Source organism: Salvia splendens, chromosome 15, assembly GCF_004379255.2.
Source record: "Salvia splendens isolate huo1 chromosome 15, SspV2, whole genome shotgun sequence".
Taxonomy (NCBI): Eukaryota; Viridiplantae; Streptophyta; class Magnoliopsida; order Lamiales; family Lamiaceae; genus Salvia; species Salvia splendens.
This window is the reverse complement of record NC_056046.1, coordinates 16581966-16601184: the sequence shown is the minus strand read 5'-3', so window position 1 is coordinate 16601184 and position 19219 is coordinate 16581966. Positions and strand designations below refer to the sequence as shown.

Below are 19219 nucleotides of genomic sequence, written 5' to 3'. Positions count from 1 at the left end.
ACATAAAACTAATCTTTTCTCTCAGCCTTGGATATCTTAACATTAATATTCAAATATAAAAACTTGCACACAGAAAATCGAACCTTTTTTTCAGATGAAACATCTTCCATTCTAAATAAAACACAACTATTAACATCGCTTGTGTCATGTATCACATTTGGAGATACAAAAATGAGAGAACCAACTGAGTGTAATTGTTTCTACCACCAAATAACAAAGATCAATCAGCTACTCAATTTTTCATCTTTATCGTTCAAACTACCGGAAGAATGGCATGATAATTCTCCAACCCAACATGGAAACGAGGCAATCAAGGCGTGATTCTCTGTGGATCACAGGGGAAAAGTGATGTTTTCCGGATGTTGTTGAGTGCACAGAAAAGCATCACCACACGCTCCAACCCTACTCCAAATCCACCATGAGTACCCCGTACCTACAATATACATGAAACATGATAAACAATACAACCTACATGATTTCAACACATAATTTGAAAATAATTGAAGGTTGATGTGCACACTGTATAGCTCTGCCTGAAAAGGATGAGATAAGCAAGAACCATAATAGTGGTAACAGTAATCAAGTAGATCTAGAAGTATGCTTCAATTGAAATCTCATGCAAACCACTATTGGTTCCTAAATGTCTATAGAAAAAAAGGGCATACAAGGCGTTGTAAATCAAGTATGAAGTGGACTTCATGTATAAAAATGGTATTTTGTGCCGAGAGTTAGGTTCTCACGACCCACAACCTTACGTAAACAATCAAAAACATCTGTTTCTTTAACTTTTTAATCACGGGAGTATGAAAAGCTGTATCAAACAAGAAAACAGAGGAAGCTAAGGAAGTGAACTGTGAACCTGAAGGCATCAATGTATGTTGATATAGTGCAGACGTCAATCCCGCATGCTTGTGCACGCTCTGTCAAAAACTCAGGCACATGAATACGCTGAGCTCCAGATATGATTTCCTCACCTACAAATAAAATCAAGAAAAAAGGCTTACATAACAGATCCAAGTATACCAATGAATGAATCAATGCCACTATGAAGGGAGGAGAAATCTGGCTGCATAGCTTTTTTATTAATCTGAGGTTTGAAAAATGAAATGAATTTTCACATAATTTCCACTATGAAGGGATGAGAAATGTGATTGTATAGCTTTTCATGTATTTGAGGTTTAAAAAATTAAATGAATTTTCACATATTTTACATCCAAGTATGATACAGTCAAATTATAAGTGGTAGGGAGTGCTTCCTGGCTAAAAAGAGACAATTTTTAAAAACTGAAGAGCATTTCTTCGCATTTTATTCTTCTCGGAATTCGTGAGAGCGAACATTCCCTACACTTACCTCTAATGAAGACATCAAACGAGTTGCTGTACTTGGAATTATCATGGCATGGCATGGCATGGTATAGAATGGTCGAACTGCCAGAGGATAGCGATGAAGTATGTAGAACTCAGTTCCATACCTAAAATTGAAATGTCAATAAAATGCATAAAATAAATGAGGTAAAATAATAGCAAGCAGCTTACTTCTCAAGGACAAGCTGACCAAGCTTCCTCTCTGTCTCTGTGTTGAGATCTCCAAAAGGATCAACTTCTATGCCAGCCTCCTGCAGTAGAAGTCATCCAGTTGAAAATGAGTGACTAATATCCATATGTATTGTGCTCATATATATCATGCTACATCTCTGCAGTGTAGATTCTACTTGAATATACCATGTTATAAATTTTCCAATTTAATTTCCCATTTCTTACTTTGCTGGACTGAGAAGCAGCTTAATTTTTTAAGGTCATTGGTTACTCCGTCAAAGTAAAAGGAGAAAGATACTACTAAAGTAAAGGCGACCAACTTGTATATTAACAGTCAATAAAGATCCCCTAAAGTAAATCATTGTAGATTCTGGTGAACTTGATATGCAAAGTTAGAAGACTAATTTACATTTGACATTTTACCTTCAGCATATGTACTCTCTCTTCAAATGTAAGTCGTAAGGTCTTTCGTAGATACTGCAAATTAAAGTTCGATAATGAGCCTTCACCAAAAAAATTTCAAGTGTGGCGTTTACTCTCAAACAGAGACAAATACAGATAACCAGCCTTCAGCTTTTCAAATGGGTATTGCTTGTTGATTGCTTCAAGCTCTTTAGCACATTTCTCATTCAAGGTATCGAACATTTTCACAAATAAGCCATCGACGATGTCCATCACCTGCGTGAAGAAGTCTAGGTGAGTGATTTATATAAAGCTAATCCACCAAAGAATTCACAATTACTAATACATACCTCTTAATAGTGCTTCTTAATCCTCATTTCAACATCAAGACCAATGAACTCACACAGATGTCGATGAGTAAAAGAATCCTCTGCTCTGTATACAGCTCCAATCTCAAACACACGGTTAAAACCGCCACAGATGGCCATCTGTTTATGAAGCTGAGGCGATTGTACCAGGCATGCAGGTGTTCCTTTGTAATCTAATCTGAAGACAGCAGCGCCACCTTCACTAGAACCCGCAATCAGTTTAGGTGTGTGGATCCCACAAAAACCATTAGATAACAAATATTCTCTAAATATCTGCACAAAAAAAGTAACAACATTTGTCGGCATATTCAACTGATTATTGGCAACTGGTACATACAAAGACTGAAAACATGAGCAGCACAACTGAATAAATTCAAATGCCAACAAAAAGAATATGAACAAGAGAAGAAAGCTAACTAAAAGATTATCAATATCTCGAAGACTGCATAATGCATAAGGATCATGTACTAGTCAGATGCTTCTTACCTCTTCAACCTGACACTGGACTGTAAATATTCCTTGATTTGCAGGAGTACGCAAGTCAAGGGGCCCTGTAATTCAGTCGAGTGTCTTGATTTACACGAACAAGTTGCTCGCCCGCCTGCATTTAGAATGCAAACGTTTGGCATAAGTTTTCGAGCAAAAGAACAAGACATTATGTCTTTATGCTTTAAATGTATCTCAATAGAGTCGATACCAGCAAAGCCTTTTCAATTTCAGCCTCGCTTCTAGCTGCGTCTTCAATATTGATAGGCAGTATAGGAACTGCCTTGTTAACACAATAAAGATTCCTCACTTGAATTTCCACCTAAACAATTTATCAGGGCCGTCCCGAAAAAATCAGAGGCCCTGTGCAAAAATTTAAAATGAGGCCTACCACTATAGAAAAAAAGACAATGCATTTTAAAGCTATATGATAATTAAAGAAATATACCATTTCGAACCTCGATTGCATAGTCTTTACTTGAACAACATCATTCTTTTGGTGTTCTTTGAAATGAAATCTTCGACGATGTTCTCATATGCAATCTTCTCCAGCATCTCACTCTCGAGTGCGATTATGGCCAAATCATTCAGTCTATCTTGTGTCATTGTAGAACGCAAATATGACTTCAAAAAATAGTCACGGTGCTAGAAAAAGGCCTGGGCGTTGCTATACAAGAGAAATAGCTTTGTTGGGCTGAAAAAATAGGAATACATGTATATGGGCTGAAATATCTCAAAGGCCCCTGAAAATTGGGGGCCCTGTGCGGTCGCACAGGGCGCAGGGACGGGCATGCAATTTATACAACATAGTAAGCAGAAAAAACTCAACTAATCAAACAGTACATATAAAAACCCTAATAAAGACAATCCAATCCAATCCACTCACCACCATATCGAGTTGTCATCCTAACCTCAACTAAAATAAAATCAATTCAACTTGTTTCAATAAATCGAGAAATGAATTACATTAAAATGGCATTCGACATTTTCCCGTGAAATTTGCAAGCATACCTGCTGAGAGGCGCCGGTAATGGGCTGAGACGGCATGGAGACGATCCCTTCAATGTCAACAAAGCTCTCCCGGCTGAGGCTGGTGGCGAATTTGACCATCTGCGGGCTGACCAAATCCGGCGCCACGGTCAGCACGCATTGAACGGTGAAACATTCCTCCCTGACGACCAAAAAGGCCATCTTCTTCGGGTTTTTTCTATTTTTGTTCTAGAATAGAACTTAGATTCCGTGTTTGTACTTAGCTTTTTTTTTATTCCGTATTTGGGAGAGACGCATGACCCTCATGCGTCTCCTATTAATGAGACGCATGACGATTATGCGTCTTTCATAAAGACGCATGAGGGTCATGCGTCTCTCTTTTTTTCGTTTTTTTTCAACGACGCATGAGGGTCATGCGTCGTAGGGAGAGACGCATCTCCCTCATGCGTCTTTTATTTTTTTAAAATGTTAATAGACGACGCATGAGCGTCATGCGTCTTAGAGAGAGACGCATGATGCTCATGCGTCTCTAACTTGCTAAAATCAGTACCTAGCAACGCAGAATAGGCACAATTTGCCCGAGAAAGAGAGGGAGACAAAACTTGGCGATTTCCTTGGCTGTTTCTTGGCGATTCCCTTCATATTTCGGTATGTTTCCTTCAATCTTTCAACATTGTTCCCTTATTTGTTGTTTATTTGCATATTATTAGGGTTTTTGATAAATTTATTTTAAACTTACTGAATTAGGGTTTATTGAAACTTTAATTGTGGTTGGTTTGTATATATATTATTGCAGAAATCATGCAAGTATTCGTGAGTTTATATTGGGGTGGTAGAATATTTCAACTTCCTCAAGTCGGCATTTGTTATGATCCTCCTCGTGCGAGAGCTTCCATCGTATTGAATTCATGTGTTTCATTATCTGAATTAGTTGCAATGATATGTGCTAAGATAAGAATAGATTCAAACCAACACTCCATCGAAATATCTTGGAGGCATTGTTTCTTGGGTACCTGTACGAGTTATGTATGTACTGGGGTTGACAGTGATGAAAGTGTGTTTTTTATATTCAATGCGGCTCTAAATTCTACTCGGCATATTGAATTATTTGTTGAGTATTCGTCTGTTGGAAATGCCTTCATCCCACCAATTGTTGATCATGGTGTTGGATCATCTACGAGGTTTGAACCTATGAGCATTGATTGCGGTATGAATGAGCAAACAGATGTTGCAGATGCTGCTGATGTTGGATTGAATACTCAAGAGAATGTACAAGAGCATGCTGATGTTCATGTTGTACGAGGAGAACTTGATCCACCATTGTCGTCATCATCGTCTGATGATATTTTAAGTGATGATTCTGGTGCTGACTCTAGTGATGAGGAGGTAGTGTATAAACCCGTCGTGCAAGGTGAACAACCACTTCCAGAATACGTTCACACTGGGTTGAAATATTTTCGCAGACTGCCGAGTGGTCCTTCTGAGGTACCTGAAGTTGATAATGAACGCAGTACCATGTACTGGGATGAAGAACACCCATATCGGATTAATGCGGGAACATAATTTGATAGCAAGCTGCATGTGAAGACTGCTATTACTATGTGGAGTCTGAGGCAACACCGGCAATTTAGGGTGGTTGAGAGCAAATTAAGAAGGTGGCATGCCGTGTGCAAATATCCAGCAGGGTGGACAGAAGATGAGACAGCTATTATCAGCGAGGCCGAAGCTGAAAAAACGAATGAATGTCGGTGGGAAGTTTCTGTTACACACATGGCCCATGATGATATGTGGGAGATTAGGAAGTGGTGCGGACGCCATAGTTGTGAAGGCCATCGTAATGATAGAGGACATGCTAACTTTTCATCACCAATGATTGCTTTGTGTAGCCGTGTCCCCCAGTCCGAACACCAGGCACTCCACGACGCCGTGGAACTACTTCTGATTGGTAAGGCATGACCACGTCCTGATGTTGAGAAGCGGGGTACTCCATGACATCAGCGTTGTTCGTAGATTCGAGGACATTCCTAACAATTTCTCGAATCTGGCGTACTCGTGGGTCCATTTCATCGTCCGTAGTTAAATGGAAAACCTGCTGAAAACCCTCAACCTAGACAAAAAAATGATACAAATATCAATACGAAACAATTTATATCACATGAAAACATATAGTTTAATATAACAAACTTACAAATAGTCTCATCGAAGCAGTCGACTCGTTCATCCCAGCAGTGGACCGTGCCCCAGGCTGAGCCAGGTACGTCACGGTAATCCTGTTATACCACGCCATATACCCCGGGCTCATAAGAATATTCATGGACATCGGTGCGGCGTCTTCGGCAGCATGGAACCTTTCGTACCTCAGGTCCCACTCCCCAATATAGAACTGATGCGTGTTTGCCCAGTTGTTGCCCTTCTTACCACGCCGATCATTTTTGCCCAAATGATCAGCGTTCCTTAGCATCCTGTCTACATACTGAGGTATATCCTGATACCGATTGAACTGTCGCCGCACTCGTCCAGGCTCATGTGCCTCGACATAGGCCCAACATACCAAGTAGGTTTCACACAAAGAGCATTCATTCACATCATTGCAGTAGTCAGACAGTATGCAGTGTGCGTATGTCGTCCCGATAAACTACAAAACAACAATGCAAATGCCAAATTAATTCCATAATAAGTTCATAAATGAAGTCTAAACCGAAATAATATTCACCTGGTTGGGTCTAATCAGAGATATTTGGTCACGGTAATGCTCAACCGAGTATCTAGGAGCATTTCCTAGCTGCGATGTTCCTTTCCACCTATGCATAAAATTGATGTAAGAAAATTACCCAATATGCATAAATAAATAAATACTTAGATATATACCTGGTGCCACATGATGTATATGGCTCGTGCACAACTGATCCTATGAACGAAGGCCTCAATGTGGGCATTCTTTCCCACGCCCATAGCTGCAGAAGGATCATAGGCCCGCCCAACTCTTTCCTCTTATCCATGGAAGCCTCGCACAGATAATGATAAAGGTAGGCCAATGCCGCACTTCCCCAACTAATAGTCTTCACCTCTTCCGGATCCCCAAGCGCATTCAACCACATAAATGGAACCTTACACCCCGTGGTGTCTGGTAGAATGAGACCTCCTAATAAAATTAGGGCATGGATACGTGCCTTTTGGATGTATACGTACGTAGGTAGGTCATTACCCAGAGGCATCCTTGTCTGGTTGATCAGCACGGTCATCAGCAAACCGTCTTGCTTTGTCTCTGTGGAAGTATCTGGTATCCATCCCAACAGATCACGGCACTTGCTGGTCCAATCTGGAAAGTTGACATGATAGTCACGCCGTGTGAAAACGCGACCATCCGCCCTCAAGCCCCAGATGGCTTGCACATCTTCCAAGGTGATCGTCGCCTCACCGATCGGTAGATGGAAAATGTGCGTCTCCGGCCTCCAACGCTCAATCAAAGCCATGATCAGCTCATTGTCGACCTTCATGGGCCTCCCACAATCCATCACGCCTTTGAAACCAAAGGCGTCAAGCCAGTATCTAACATTCTCATGAATGTCGATGTCCCGAGTCTTACTTTCTATCCTTCGGACTTTAAATACTTGTGTTGTGCCCTCTTTCATGAGTTTATTTGAAATATGATGTTTCTGCATATTTAGCACGGACGGGTCTTTGGGTCCATATAATAATTGTCCGCTAGAACTTGAAGTCTCCGTCTAATCTAAGTACATATTCACAAAACAACAATTACAAACTCACAATTGCAATACAAATAACATATACATTCAAATTCATCGTCAAAATAACAACACATCATAAACCAAATGATTCACTCCAATTCAACACAATTCATGATTTATAAGGCATAATTTACATATAACTACTAAATTAGAAAGTTAAATTAAAAGATGCATTTCAACATATACTCTATTCTCCTATAACAACCAAAATCACAACACCAAGCATCTGAAACATGTCAATAACTATACAATAGAATGAATTTAACCACTAAACTCCATTACAATTAACTACACAACAAAAAAGCGGCCAAAATTGAGCAATTTGTTATAAACCCTAATTTACAAAAATTAGGGGAAATCTAAACAAACTATGCAAATTAACAACAAATAAGGAAGGAATGTTGAAGGATTGAACGAAACTTACCGGAACACAAGGGGAAATCGTCGGATTCACCGGATTTGCCAAGGAAAAATCGCCAAATTTGCCTTATACTCTTTCTGCCGCGTTTGAATGAGCCTTCTGCCTCTCGGTCGACTGATTTAATTCGAATTAGAGACGCATGAGCATCATGCGTCTCTCCCTAAGACGCATGACGCTCATGCGTCGTCCGTGAAAATTTTAAAAAAATAAGAGACGCATGAGGGAGATGCGTCTCTACCTAAGGGTCATGCGTCGTTAAAAAAAATGAAAAAAAAAGAGAGACGCATGACCTTCATGCGTCTTTATGAAAGACACATTATCGTCATGCGTCTTATTAAAAGGAGACGCATGAGGGTCATGCGTTTCTCCTTAAATCGGAACAAAAAAAAGTCTAGTACAAACATGGAATTATATCTCTAGTCTAGAACAAAAGAAGAAAAAACCCCATCTTCTTCCCCAAGGCGCGAATGGCCTGCGCGTGGCCTTGAACGAGTACGGACTTGTCCTTGACCTCACAGGTCAAATCCTTGACCGGAGTCCACAGCGCGGACGAGAGCTCCTTCGATTGCAAGTCGTTGAGGGGGATTTCGCCGTAGCTAGCCGCCAATGGAGAGGCTGTCCGCCGCCGCTGTGGCAGATGCGGCGGCTTCTTGACGCTTCCGCTGGCGCTCCAGCTTAGCGAGCTCCTTCTTCGAAGGCTTCTTCTCTTCGGCCGCGGTGTTCATGGATTCTTCAGAAGACATCTTTGGAGAGAGTGAGAGAGATTACAGTGAAATGTTACTATTATAGTGGAGTATAGTTTTGTTTATAAGTTTGAAAAACTTTTTAAACTAGATATGAAACTTAATCTTATTCGCAATTATTGAATAATGCAATATTCTTTATAAATAAAAGCACTATTCACCAATTGCAATGTGCATTTGTGATTTTCCAAATGGCATGTCAGATTTAATTTCATTTAAAAAATTGGCATAGGATAGTTGTGAATAAATTCAAACATTCGCTAGTAGTTTTGTTGGCTTGTTTAAATGTAGCGAAATTCATCGTAATTTGTTCAAGTCAAACATATAATCGACTTTTATATATGGACATAAATGTCTTTCATTTGGCTAGTTCATTATCATTCACTCGTCATTTATTATTCAACAAACATTTTCTCATTTAGGTGGTGAAACAACTATTTTCTTCTATAAGGATTTTGGGTGAGATACTTTTTGTGATTTATTGATTGCCTTCGTCATATAATGTAGAAGACTCATTTATTCATTTAAAACTCCTATATAAAGAACATATACAATGTGAATAATATATGCTCTTTCAATCTTAGTTTTTTTTACCATCTATAAATCCCCAAAATTTTGTTTTATCAGAAAGTTATCTTAAAAACGAATCTGATTATATCACCACAATAAGTTATTATTGATGTATTTCTATAAAGGGTTACTATCATCATAGACATAGTATATCTTAGAAGAATGGAGTACTACTATTGATCTTGACACCCCCAATTAATTTTCATGTATTGACGATCATTTCGATTTTACTAACAAAATATGCTAGCCTCGCACATTAAAAACTAAAAATTACTGTATTATCCTTTAGAATAACTCAGCTGAAGCATTCTATGTATGCATTCAAATTACAATGGAAATTTCTCCATTAGCAGTGGTGCGGATTTTCCGACGGACATCCCAAAAACACCTCCTGCCACGTCATACGGACATCCCACTGCGGATGCCACGTCATACGGATATGTCACTGCACAGTGACGGATATCCCCAAGGACATTCCGACGGACTTCCCACAATAAAAAAATTAATGCAATAATCGAGATGTTCGCGCGGACGTCCGTGGGAGTCAATGCAATGGCGGACGTCCGCACGGACGTCACGACGGATATCCGCGGAACGCCGCCGAACTCTGGTGTTCGCAGCGGATGTCCGTATCCGTGCCTCCCTTGCACAATGGCGGACGTCCCGCGTGGACTTCCGACACGCCGGTCGAAATTCCTCCGGGACGGGCGCCATTGCGATGCTCTTCTCCAATAGTTATTAGTAGTATATAAAAAAATGGAAACGCCAAAAGAAGTGACCGAAACATATACTAGTAGTAGTACTACTTGACAAAGCGGATATAAAACCCTAACCCAGCCACGTTCAAACTCAAAAAACCCTCCTTAAACCCAGCCCTTCCGCCTCACCACGCTCCGAATCCCAATTCTACAGAGAGGAAATGCCGCTCGGAGAGAGATATGCCTGCGACAAGAGTGAATCTCGCTACTGCGGCATCGAGACGGAGTTCGACGATGACATGCCCAATCTCCTCTCCTACAACGTTCATGGCGGCTTCGATTTCGTCCTCGCTACTCTCGTGAGCTAATTCTTAACTGCTTTATCTGCTGTTGCTATGTTCTGGTCCTTGGTTTCTGTATGCTTAATTAGTTGATTACTCTTCGCTTTCGCAGTTTTGAATTCACAAGCTTAAACCTCTCTCTCTCAGTTCACTTAGAGTGTTTTTATTGTTATTGCATTGAAAATCGCCGAATGTCTTGTTTAAGTTCTATGAGTGCATTTTCAAATTAATATCATATTGAAGAATTTAGAGCATTTTTTTTCTTGCTTTCACTCATGCATTTACTCATTTAGATGTATTTGATCTGAAAGAGTGTTGTTATAAGTGATGCCAAGAGCCCTTGCAACATCATATTGAGTTTTTGGCTGTTTCATTTTATCTTCTTAAAACAAAAGAGCTTCTAGGAAGTTATGTTTTCTTGTTTTTGTGTGTACTCTGTTCACGGTGGCCAATTAGCCAGTCATACATCAGCCAAATGGCTGTTAGTCTGTGTGAATGGTCAGTAGGCTCACCTATATCATTATGTTGATGGCCTCATTTTTGAGAAGCTGTAGCTTCTCGTGAGGTTGCCAACTACATACCACATATATAAATTAAAAATAGGCTGCTGCTGTTTCCTTCCCTTAGATTCATTTTCATATGTTTACAATAACATAATGAATCCTCCTTATTCAGTGTTTACTTTAACTTTGAGCCTTAACGAAGTCTGCAGAAAGTAAAAGAATAAGCTATATGATGATTGTTTGTTTTAATCAATCTATAATTCTGTGGTTTTATTACATTGTCCATGATTGATATACACTTGATGCTAACCAGTAGAACAAAGCTCCAAAAGTTCCATTCAAGGAACCTGCTCTTATTTTCATATTCCATGATGCAGATGGATCCTAAATATAGGCCTAGCCTAGTGGACATCGACACTAGAAGATCATCTGCTCTGCCATTTGCTGGGTCAGACTTGGTCCTAAGTCCTTCACAGTGGAGCAGTCATGTTGTTGGTTTGTTCTTCATTCCTGTATTGCTTGTACTTTAATTTTTTGTATGCTTTTATATCTGCTATTGCGTGGTTGAGCTGAAAATGAATTGCCTTCATTTTGTTGAATATGTTCTCTTCTCTCTAGGCAAAATTAGCTCCTGGATTGACTTGGACTCTGAAGATGAAACACTTCGCCAGGATTCCGAGATTACATTGAAGCAAGAAATAGCTTGGGCTTCTCATCTATCTTTGCAGGTGAATCATGATATATTGGATTTGATTATGTGGTCTATGAAAATGATTACCATTCTTACAAAAAATCATGATGATATCCTCTTCTCTCCTGCATAGTCATCATAAAAGAAGTCCTGAGGCTTTTCAATTTATTTCAAAATGCTCCATACTTCATTTTAATGCTTGTAATTGATCAGATAGACTTGTTGCTTTAGCAGCTGTATCGTTTGTTTTGCAGGCTTGTATTCTGCCTACACCTAAGGGATCTTCTTGTGCTAATTATGCGAGATGTTTGAATCAGATTTTACAGAACTTAGGTGGTATGCAGGTACACTGTGAACAGTTATTCACATTTACATATGTTCTTTTTGACTTAAGTTATAGCGCTAGAGAATATTACTTGTGTTTGTGTTGATGTCATTTCCCTTTACTCTTATTATTTATTTCCAAATTAAAGTTGTGGCTTAGGATTCCAATGGTGAAGCCTGAGGATGGCATTGAGGCTGGGAACCCAGAGCACATGGTGAGTAGATGCTCTTTGATGCCATTTTACATGTTCATTTGCTAGGGCTTCCAGTTAGGTACTTTTTATGGGCATAAACTGACTTCTTATGACAATTGACAATTTTCTATTAATTTATGCATTAATTATGAACTTTGGTATTCTCCTTATTTTTGTTATTGCAGTTCACTTGTTTCAAAAAGCCAAATATAGTTATAATCTAATTAGAGCATTTCTACCTTCCTACTTGTATATTTTTGCGGACATTGCTTCAGACTTGATTTTTAATCATTTCTAGTATTGCCAAATATACCAATATACGCTTTACTCTCATGTTGTCCCTTTTCTCCTCTGCAGGGTGAAAGGGATGTTGATTCATGGGAACTGTGGAATTCCTTTCGGCTTCTGTGCGAACATCACAGCCAGCTCTCAGTTGCACTTGATATTTTGTATGTTTAAATGATCTTGGTATTTTTTGGTTTAAAGTTTGCCATTATGTTGGTTATACCTGACAAGGTTTTACAATTATGTTTTTAGGTCGTCAGTACCTTCTGCATCATCAGTTGCACGATGGAAAGGAGAGCCCGTAAGGGCTGCCATAATTAATACAAATGTAATTAACTCATTGGATCCCAGTATTACATTTATAGCTTAATTGCATGAAGGTTGTTATACTTTTGGCCTCTAGGGCTATATGTTGAAAGCCAATTCATTGAAAAATTTGAAAAAAGCACATAGAGGTATTTCCTTTGATAACATATGTAATACTATCATTAAAAGAGGAACTGCCAGTATCTGTTGAACTGGTAAATCCCTTTTCATTTTTTCCAACTTATTGAGTACCAAGGGTCATGATTCATAATTCTATAGTCTATAGTAGTCACTAGTCAATAAGTTATGTTCCATGACAGGAATGACTTTTCTGTGATGTCAACTGAAATTTTCTGCTAGCATATCCTATACCAAACATAGAAAGACCCTGAAAACAATCACACCCCTAGATCTGTCCTTTATATATCATAGACTTCTTGGGATTATAAAGACAAACTGGACTATTTGTTGATGTACTTAAAACGTTTAGTGTTGTACAAGTCTAAAAGGATCATCTATCATTAGAATCTAAAACTGGTCCATTTTTTGTTTACCACAGTCAATGTGTTCCTCAATTTGATGCATTCGCATTAGCTTTTACTAGTTCACCACTATAGATGACCACACATTCTGCTGTATCTTTTCATATGACTTGCTGGTATGAATTTTTTCATTAACTGAACTGCTATCTTGGCAGTCTTTTCTAACCAATGCAAAGGGATATCCTTGTCTATCAAAGCGTCACCAGAGTTTAATAACTGCATTTTTCGATCACTCAGTTCAGGTACAGTTATGCATCATATTACATTATCCTTATATTATGCTTCTAACTTGTTCTGGTGCACATTGAGCTTTATTGTGGATGACTGGATGCACAATTTTTTGTTATGTTGATTATATTGAGTATGTTGTGTTGTGGAGTTTGATATAGATTAGAATTAAATCCATGGGCTTGGAGGTAATAAAGTTGCATTGAGATTCTGCTTGCTAGGTTTTTTCCATGCTTATAAATAGCCACCTATTTGTAATTGTAGAGTGCACCATATTTTCACTAGAAATTCTCTAGTGAAATGTGTCTTCTGGCTTGGCAGGGGCTCTAGACGTAGTCTCGTAGAGACGATCAGGGTAGTCAATTATCATGTTCTTTATTGCTTTTTCATGATTGTGTGTGTTATTTCCTAACAGAATATTTAGATTCTCAATTCTATATTACTATTGGACAATTGATTCGCTAGTTTATGAGATTGATTACATATATTCATCCTGTTCAGCCTGGTCGTGTCAAATCTATTCTAGTTATATATGTATTAACTAGTAAGCTTTTGAAATGATGAATCCATGAATATTTGTTTCCTGTGCATGCTTTATAGGTAGTGATTTCCGGTCAATCGGTACACAAGATACCTGTGGCTACTTCTGCATCAAATGTTGATACCCAAAATGAGGGTGAGTAAAAGATTCTGAACTAAGTTACATCTTACCGCTTCCATGGAATTCTGGAAAAAACATGCTGGGTAACTAGGTTCTTATGAGCCTGATATTAGCTACGCCCATAAACTTATCCTGTTGTTTAAGATGTTTTAAACTTCTGTCTTTTTAATTTGGTTCATTTGCACTATAATAGTTTAATTACATTTCTGTTTTTTATTATTCTTTAGTAGGAGGTTGGAGACACCCCTTGAAGGCATACTTAGACTATGTTGCTTTCCTTTATCAAAAAATGGACCCTCTTCCCGAACAGGAGCGCTTTGAGGTAGAGCACCCTTGCATTGTTGTACTTTCTGATGTTGTTTATACAGTAGTTATGATCATCCATTATGTTTGACTTCCTTAATGTGGCATTCCAGCTTGGATACAGAGATTATCTACAATCACCCTTACAGGTGAGTTGCTGTATCAACACTGTTCTCTCCTACCAGGGATTTTTTAAAATTTTTTGTAGCTTGTTACTGAAAGTAAAAAAATCGCTATCTTTTGCAGCCTCTTATGGATAATTTGGAGGCCCAGACATATGAAATATTTGAAAAGGACACTGTTAAATATAGCCAGGTATGGTATTGATTTTTGAATATTTCCACAACCATAACATGCTAATAGTATTGATCTTATGTGCCAATTTCCTCATCCAAAAAACAAAGCTTAGTTTCATCTCATCATTTTCATGTACCATATTGTCTCTAAATAGTCAGAAAACCATAATGCTCTTCCTGTTGCATCGTCATGCATATGTGCAAAGTATTTTGGTTTCCATCTTTTGAAAGAATGGCCATGTTGTATTGAGCATCACTTTGCAACCATTACATGGCTTGTATTAAGAACAAATTTGGAACCTCTTTATAGTCTATGTCACTATTAATTAAGATCATATTTTCAAACAGTGTCTCATGATCTTATGGCATCTTAAATAGTGTTGGTATATATTGTATCATGGCAGTACCAAAGAGCAGTTGCTAAAGCATTGGTTGACCGGGTTCGTGATGAAGATGCTTCTAGAGTAACCACTGTAAGTTCTAATTCCTTATGTTAGTAATCATACCAAAGCCGCTCTAGATTACCCCGACTCACTAGTGCAACATGAGTTGGCCAATCCCGTGGACCTTGCGATGATATACTTTTTCTCCTTGTTGTAGGTGTTGATGGTTGTGGGTGCTGGTCGAGGGCCTCTTGTCCGAGCATCACTGCAGGTCATTTCCTGATCCTTTGCCACTGAATGTGCGATCTAGAATAGGTTGATTTTATGCTTGCTGACATCTTACTTTATATGCATTTTTGTTCTCTGTCTTTATCACAGGCAGCTGAAGAAACAGAGCGAAAATTGAAAGTATATGCTGTGGAAAAGAATCCAAATGCTGTAGTGACCCTTCATGTAAGTTGTATCTTTTGTCTTGTCCAAATGCTGTAACATATTGCTACTGATATTGTACCTCACAAATATAGGGACATGTTCACTCTGAACATAATTTTCACTTGTGCTCTTATAATTGGCAATGATATCTGTTTATCAATAAGTTTATAGATGGTTGATTAATGGAGGATTCCCAGCTTCTATGGCTTGCCTCTTCATCACAGTTGTTATGTGCCCAACAATTACAGAATTTCATGATACATAGATAAAAAGAAGATACTATGTAACTGATTTTTAGAGATCTTACATAGATAAGTAGATAACGTCTTACAAATATTGTCAATTGACGAGAGGAAATGCATATCTAGTTTGAAGTGAAATTTCCACTTCAATAAGTTCCTTTATCCAATGTTCTATTGTAAAGGATTTCCAATAATGTATTAATGTCTACTTATGACACTGATGTCGAAGTTACTGATGCAAATAGAACCTTTATGCACTTGAAACAGAGTTTGGTCAAGCTAGAGGGTTGGGAACAAACTGTTACCATTATATCCAGTGACATGCGTGATTGGGATGCACCTGAGAAAGCTGACATATTGGTATTATTCTTTTTGTGATCTTACAGTTATGAAGGCTCTAATGTGATTATATTCTTCATCATTACACCTAAAATTCTTTAATCTTGTAGGTCAGTGAGTTGCTAGGATCTTTTGGTGACAATGAGCTCTCTCCTGAGTGCCTTGATGGAGCCCAAAGGTTTTTGAAGGAAGATGGAATTTCAATCCCATCATCGTAGGTTTTATAATGCTTTCCTACCTGCCTATTTTTTTAATGAAATTGGCTGTTATACAGACTGCCTGGATGAAGTTTAATCTATGTTAAAGAAACATAACTTAAAATTGTCTCAAGGTTGACTGAACTCACCCGACCTATTTGTTTATTTGGAAGAGCTAGTGCATATTTCATTTCAGTCTTTACCTGTTGGGCTTTTCTTGGTGTCCTTTCTTAAACAAGATTTTTGTTGCCATAGTTGTGGAACTGGAATTACATGTACTTATGCTAGTATACTTTGATTGACTAAGGGTGATCTAACTAGCGCCCTTTTGTTATATATACCCCCAATTGCTTATTTTTCTGTGATTTGACAGGTATACAAGTTACATCCAACCTGTGACTGCTTGCAAGCTTTACAATGATGTAAAACCCCCTGCATTGTGATTCTCTATTTTTTGTTCTTTCCTAGATTTTTAGCTGCTTACATATGTTTGTGTTTGCAATGGTACAGATCAAGTCGCATAAAGATCTTGTGCACTTTGAAACTCCGTATGTGGTGAAGCTGCACCGTGTCGCCAGGCTTGCAAATACTCAACCTGTGAGTTACTGCATATGGTTGTTTGTTCAGTTGATTTATTTACTTAAATTGGATATTGTGGTTCACATCTTCATTTGCTCAAATAGGTATTCACATTCACCCATCCGGAACACTCAGATAAACCAAACAATCAGCGCTACAAAAAGCTTCAGTTTGATATTCCCGAAGACACTGGCGCAACCTTGATTCATGGTATGTGGTTTCATTTCTTTTTTTTGGGGGGGGGGGAGGTGAGGGATATTGGACTTGTACCGACCTATTTAACTTCTATTCTCTTATTTTCTTACAGGTTTTGCAGGTTATTTCAATGCAACACTTTACAAAGATGTACATCTTGGTATTGAACCGTCTACAGCTACCCCAAACATGTTTAGCTGGTATGGAATTTAATGAATGCTTTTTAAGCTTGTTAACTGCAAATTCATGTTTGTTCTGTCATTACCATCTATGATTCTCTTCAGATGCTAACATTAGAAGCAATATTCCTCCTTTCCCCTAGTAGGAAGAGAGAGGCAGCTCATTGAGCTTTTCATAATCTCTGTTTTAAATATAAGCTTGAAACTTATTCTGAAAACTCTTTTACATGTAAACAGGTTCCCAATATTTTTTCCATTAAGGGCACCTTTATATGTTAAACCCGGTACTCCTATAGAAGTTCATTTCTGGCGCTGTTGTGGTCCCACCAAGGTATTTAATTTTCTCTCTCTAACTGTTTTTTCAGCAGCTGGATCCATGTTTTATCGATTTCAACCTAGTAATCGTTGAAACGAGAACTTTTCTCTTTGATACAAGAACCTCTCCCATGATTTCTCATTTTTCAAATTTGTTTAAATATCAAAAGAGCATCTATAATATTATTGTTAATGATGCGAGAACCAGACCCAGAGGTTTTTTTGTTTTTCTGTCATGAAAATCCATTTAAATAACATTTTTGACAAAAACATAAAATCATGGGAGGTCTGCCTGCTTGATAATCTAAACTCTTTAGAGTAATGTTTAAGTTAAAAACAGATTTTAGCATAATATTTTGTTGGAATGATGACAGGTCTGGTACGAGTGGTCTGTGACTGCTCCATCAGCTTTGCCGTTGCACAACACCAATGGTCGCTCTTACTGGGTCGGACTGTAGGTGAATTTTCAAAGTTTTGGGCACGGTGTTTGTTCCCGATATAGCTTGGGTTCAAATGCAAGATGGTGATGTTGTATGCTAGTGAGAGGTGTCTAGAGGTATAGATTGCCTTCATTGTGAAATTTAGTAGTAACTGTTGTCTTGTTCTAGTTATCTGGCATTTGCCGTTTATACAAAACAGCAGAAATGCGTTGTGTCGTTGGAAACGTTTTGGATAATTCTTTATAAGATTATACTTTTGCCATCTTTTATGTATTCTATTTATTTTGGCACATCATTACTATTTGTACTTTATACGTAGGAGTAATAGATTTTTAATTTCCTGTTTACACTTTATACATAGCATTAGTATTTGCATATTTGTGGGTAAGTTTTGAAGTGTACAAAGACAGAAAAATGTACGCAGATGTGAATTTTCTTGTGGTTTCCGCTCTCGACTCAAATTATTATTGGAAAAAAACTGTATATATTTGGATGATGGTGTGGATATTTCAATCATGGCTTTACTTATTTTCGTTCGAATTTCGTTATTCAAACCAAAATTTATTAATTTGTACTAGTAATTAGTAGTACTACTATAATTTTATTTAGTACAACTCGAGATGCTTTGCTGTGCTATGTTAGTATTAGGTGTTAATTTTCAATTTGGATTTCGTTATTCCAACTAAAAGTTACTACTATTAAATTTCTAATTATAATTTTATTAATTAAAACTAAAATTTAATTAGGCGAGATCCATTGCATTGCTCTGTAAGACTGTAACTATGTTGGTATTGTACTGTATTAATGATGGAACTGTGTCCTCGACTCAATTTCGTTAAGTTATCCTTAATTATTTCAGATTATTATATTATAAACAGAAAAAAATGGGACACCATTTCAATTCGATTAGTGATGGGGTACGAACTAAACCCTAATGGCGAGCCCAATAGCAGTGACGGCCCATTAGCCCAAAACTCAAGAAAGAGTATCAGTTCGGCACAACCAAAGAGTTCAGTTCGGTTCGGCACAACCAAAGAGTTCGGTCGCAGCCTACAGCTCGGTAAAAGCCGACCAATCAAGCTCTACTCTCAGATCGGCAAAAGCTGCTCGGCAATAGTTCAGCAGTTCGGTCTCAGTATTCGACCGAACTGGGAGATAGTGGACTCATGCAGGATCTCCACGACCTCCACTACACGATCTATTTAGTGGTGTCAACTCATGCAGGATCTCATGCAGGATAGCGGACCAAACAAAGAGATAGTGGACCCATGCAGGATCTCA

General features: G+C 38.2%; 4 protein-coding genes and 1 pseudogene across 6 annotated transcripts; 1 reads left to right on the top strand and 4 right to left on the bottom strand.

The window, feature by feature from the left end:
* Positions 1–77: 77 nt before the first annotated feature.
* Positions 78–4099, bottom strand: LOC121766355 (aspartate--tRNA ligase 2, cytoplasmic-like). Its single transcript, XM_042162629.1, has 10 exons — positions 3241–4099; positions 3004–3155; positions 2793–2907; positions 2289–2579; positions 2104–2214; positions 1960–2013; positions 1537–1616; positions 1352–1428; positions 860–974; positions 78–433 (listed from the first exon to the last, which is right to left on the bottom strand). The coding sequence occupies exons 5-10, from the start codon at positions 2209–2211 to the stop codon at positions 403–405; spliced, it is 465 nt and encodes a 154-aa protein (XP_042018563.1). The 5' UTR covers positions 2212–2214; positions 2289–2579; positions 2793–2907; positions 3004–3155; positions 3241–4099; the 3' UTR covers positions 78–402.
* LOC121766769 (aspartate--tRNA ligase 1, cytoplasmic-like) lies at positions 2292–3983 on the bottom strand. The gene is made up of 4 exons (XM_042163021.1): positions 3804–3983; positions 3004–3075; positions 2887–2907; positions 2292–2579 (listed from the first exon to the last, which is right to left on the bottom strand). Exons 1-4 carry the CDS (start codon positions 3981–3983, stop codon positions 2292–2294), a joined length of 561 nt encoding a protein of 186 aa, XP_042018955.1.
* Positions 4100–5634: 1535 nt separating the features above from the next.
* LOC121766354 (serine/threonine-protein phosphatase 7 long form homolog) lies at positions 5635–8367 on the bottom strand. Of its 2 annotated transcripts, none has more exons than XM_042162628.1 (5): positions 7956–8367; positions 6651–7507; positions 6496–6583; positions 5971–6417; positions 5635–5889 (listed from the first exon to the last, which is right to left on the bottom strand). In XM_042162628.1, the coding sequence occupies exons 2-5, from the start codon at positions 7442–7444 to the stop codon at positions 5635–5637; spliced, it is 1584 nt and encodes a 527-aa protein (XP_042018562.1). In that variant the 5' UTR covers positions 7445–7507; positions 7956–8367. The 2 variants fall into 2 exon arrangements, with proteins under 2 accessions (XP_042018562.1, XP_042018561.1); XM_042162627.1 differs by having other exon boundaries at positions 6651–7512; positions 7956–8366.
* Positions 8367–8727, bottom strand: LOC121766356 (annotated as a pseudogene).
* A 1334-nt stretch (positions 8728–10061) lies between these two features.
* On the top strand, positions 10062–18233 carry LOC121766336 (protein arginine N-methyltransferase 1.5-like). Of its 2 annotated transcripts, none has more exons than XM_042162603.1 (23): positions 10062–10322; positions 11185–11302; positions 11426–11535; positions 11753–11842; positions 11972–12037; positions 12374–12465; positions 12554–12629; positions 13305–13391; positions 13978–14053; positions 14269–14360; positions 14455–14490; positions 14588–14656; positions 15042–15110; positions 15238–15291; positions 15399–15473; positions 15962–16054; positions 16144–16247; positions 16604–16652; positions 16741–16827; positions 16914–17019; positions 17117–17204; positions 17421–17514; positions 17873–18233. In XM_042162603.1, the coding sequence occupies exons 1-23, from the start codon at positions 10185–10187 to the stop codon at positions 17954–17956; spliced, it is 1953 nt and encodes a 650-aa protein (XP_042018537.1). In that variant the 5' UTR covers positions 10062–10184; the 3' UTR covers positions 17957–18233. The 2 variants fall into 2 exon arrangements, with proteins under 2 accessions (XP_042018537.1, XP_042018536.1); XM_042162602.1 differs by having other exon boundaries at positions 10063–10322; positions 14266–14360.
* The last annotated feature ends 986 nt before the right edge of the window (positions 18234–19219 follow it).

What these genes read in the sequence shown, in the direction of transcription:
- LOC121766769 (XM_042163021.1), bottom strand. Translation starts at nt 3,983, where the DNA reads ATGGCCTTTTTGGTCGTCAGGGAGGAATGTTTCACCGTTCAATGCGTG. An exon ending in AAATTGAAAAGGCTTTGCTG is followed by an intron (nt 2,908 to 3,003) that starts GTATCGACTCTA and finishes TTCTAAATGCAG; the next exon opens with GCGGGCGAGCAACTTGTTCG. An exon ending in CGGGCGAGCAACTTGTTCGT is followed by an intron (nt 2,580 to 2,886) that starts GTAAATCAAGAC and finishes TTTTTTGTGCAG; the next exon opens with ATATTTAGAGAATATTTGTT.
- LOC121766336 (XM_042162602.1), top strand. Translation starts at nt 10,185, where the DNA reads ATGCCGCTCGGAGAGAGATATGCCTGCGACAAGAGTGAATCTCGCTAC. An exon ending in ATTTCGTCCTCGCTACTCTC is followed by an intron (nt 10,323 to 11,184) that starts GTGAGCTAATTC and finishes TCCATGATGCAG; the next exon opens with ATGGATCCTAAATATAGGCC. An exon ending in TTGTCCGAGCATCACTGCAG is followed by an intron (nt 15,292 to 15,398) that starts GTCATTTCCTGA and finishes TCTTTATCACAG; the next exon opens with GCAGCTGAAGAAACAGAGCG.
- LOC121766354 (XM_042162628.1), bottom strand. Translation starts at nt 7,444, where the DNA reads ATGCAGAAACATCATATTTCAAATAAACTCATGAAAGAGGGCACAACA. An exon ending in TATACATCATGTGGCACCAG is followed by an intron (nt 6,584 to 6,650) that starts GTATATATCTAA and finishes TTTTATGCATAG; the next exon opens with GTGGAAAGGAACATCGCAGC. An exon ending in CTGCTTCGATGAGACTATTT is followed by an intron (nt 5,890 to 5,970) that starts GTAAGTTTGTTA and finishes TTTTTTGTCTAG; the next exon opens with GTTGAGGGTTTTCAGCAGGT.
- LOC121766355 (XM_042162629.1), bottom strand. Translation starts at nt 2,211, where the DNA reads ATGGACATCGTCGATGGCTTATTTGTGAAAATGTTCGATACCTTGAAT. An exon ending in ACCCATTTGAAAAGCTGAAG is followed by an intron (nt 2,014 to 2,103) that starts GCTGGTTATCTG and finishes TTTAATTTGCAG; the next exon opens with TATCTACGAAAGACCTTACG. An exon ending in AGAGAGTACATATGCTGAAG is followed by an intron (nt 1,617 to 1,959) that starts GTAAAATGTCAA and finishes CTTCTACTGCAG; the next exon opens with GAGGCTGGCATAGAAGTTGA.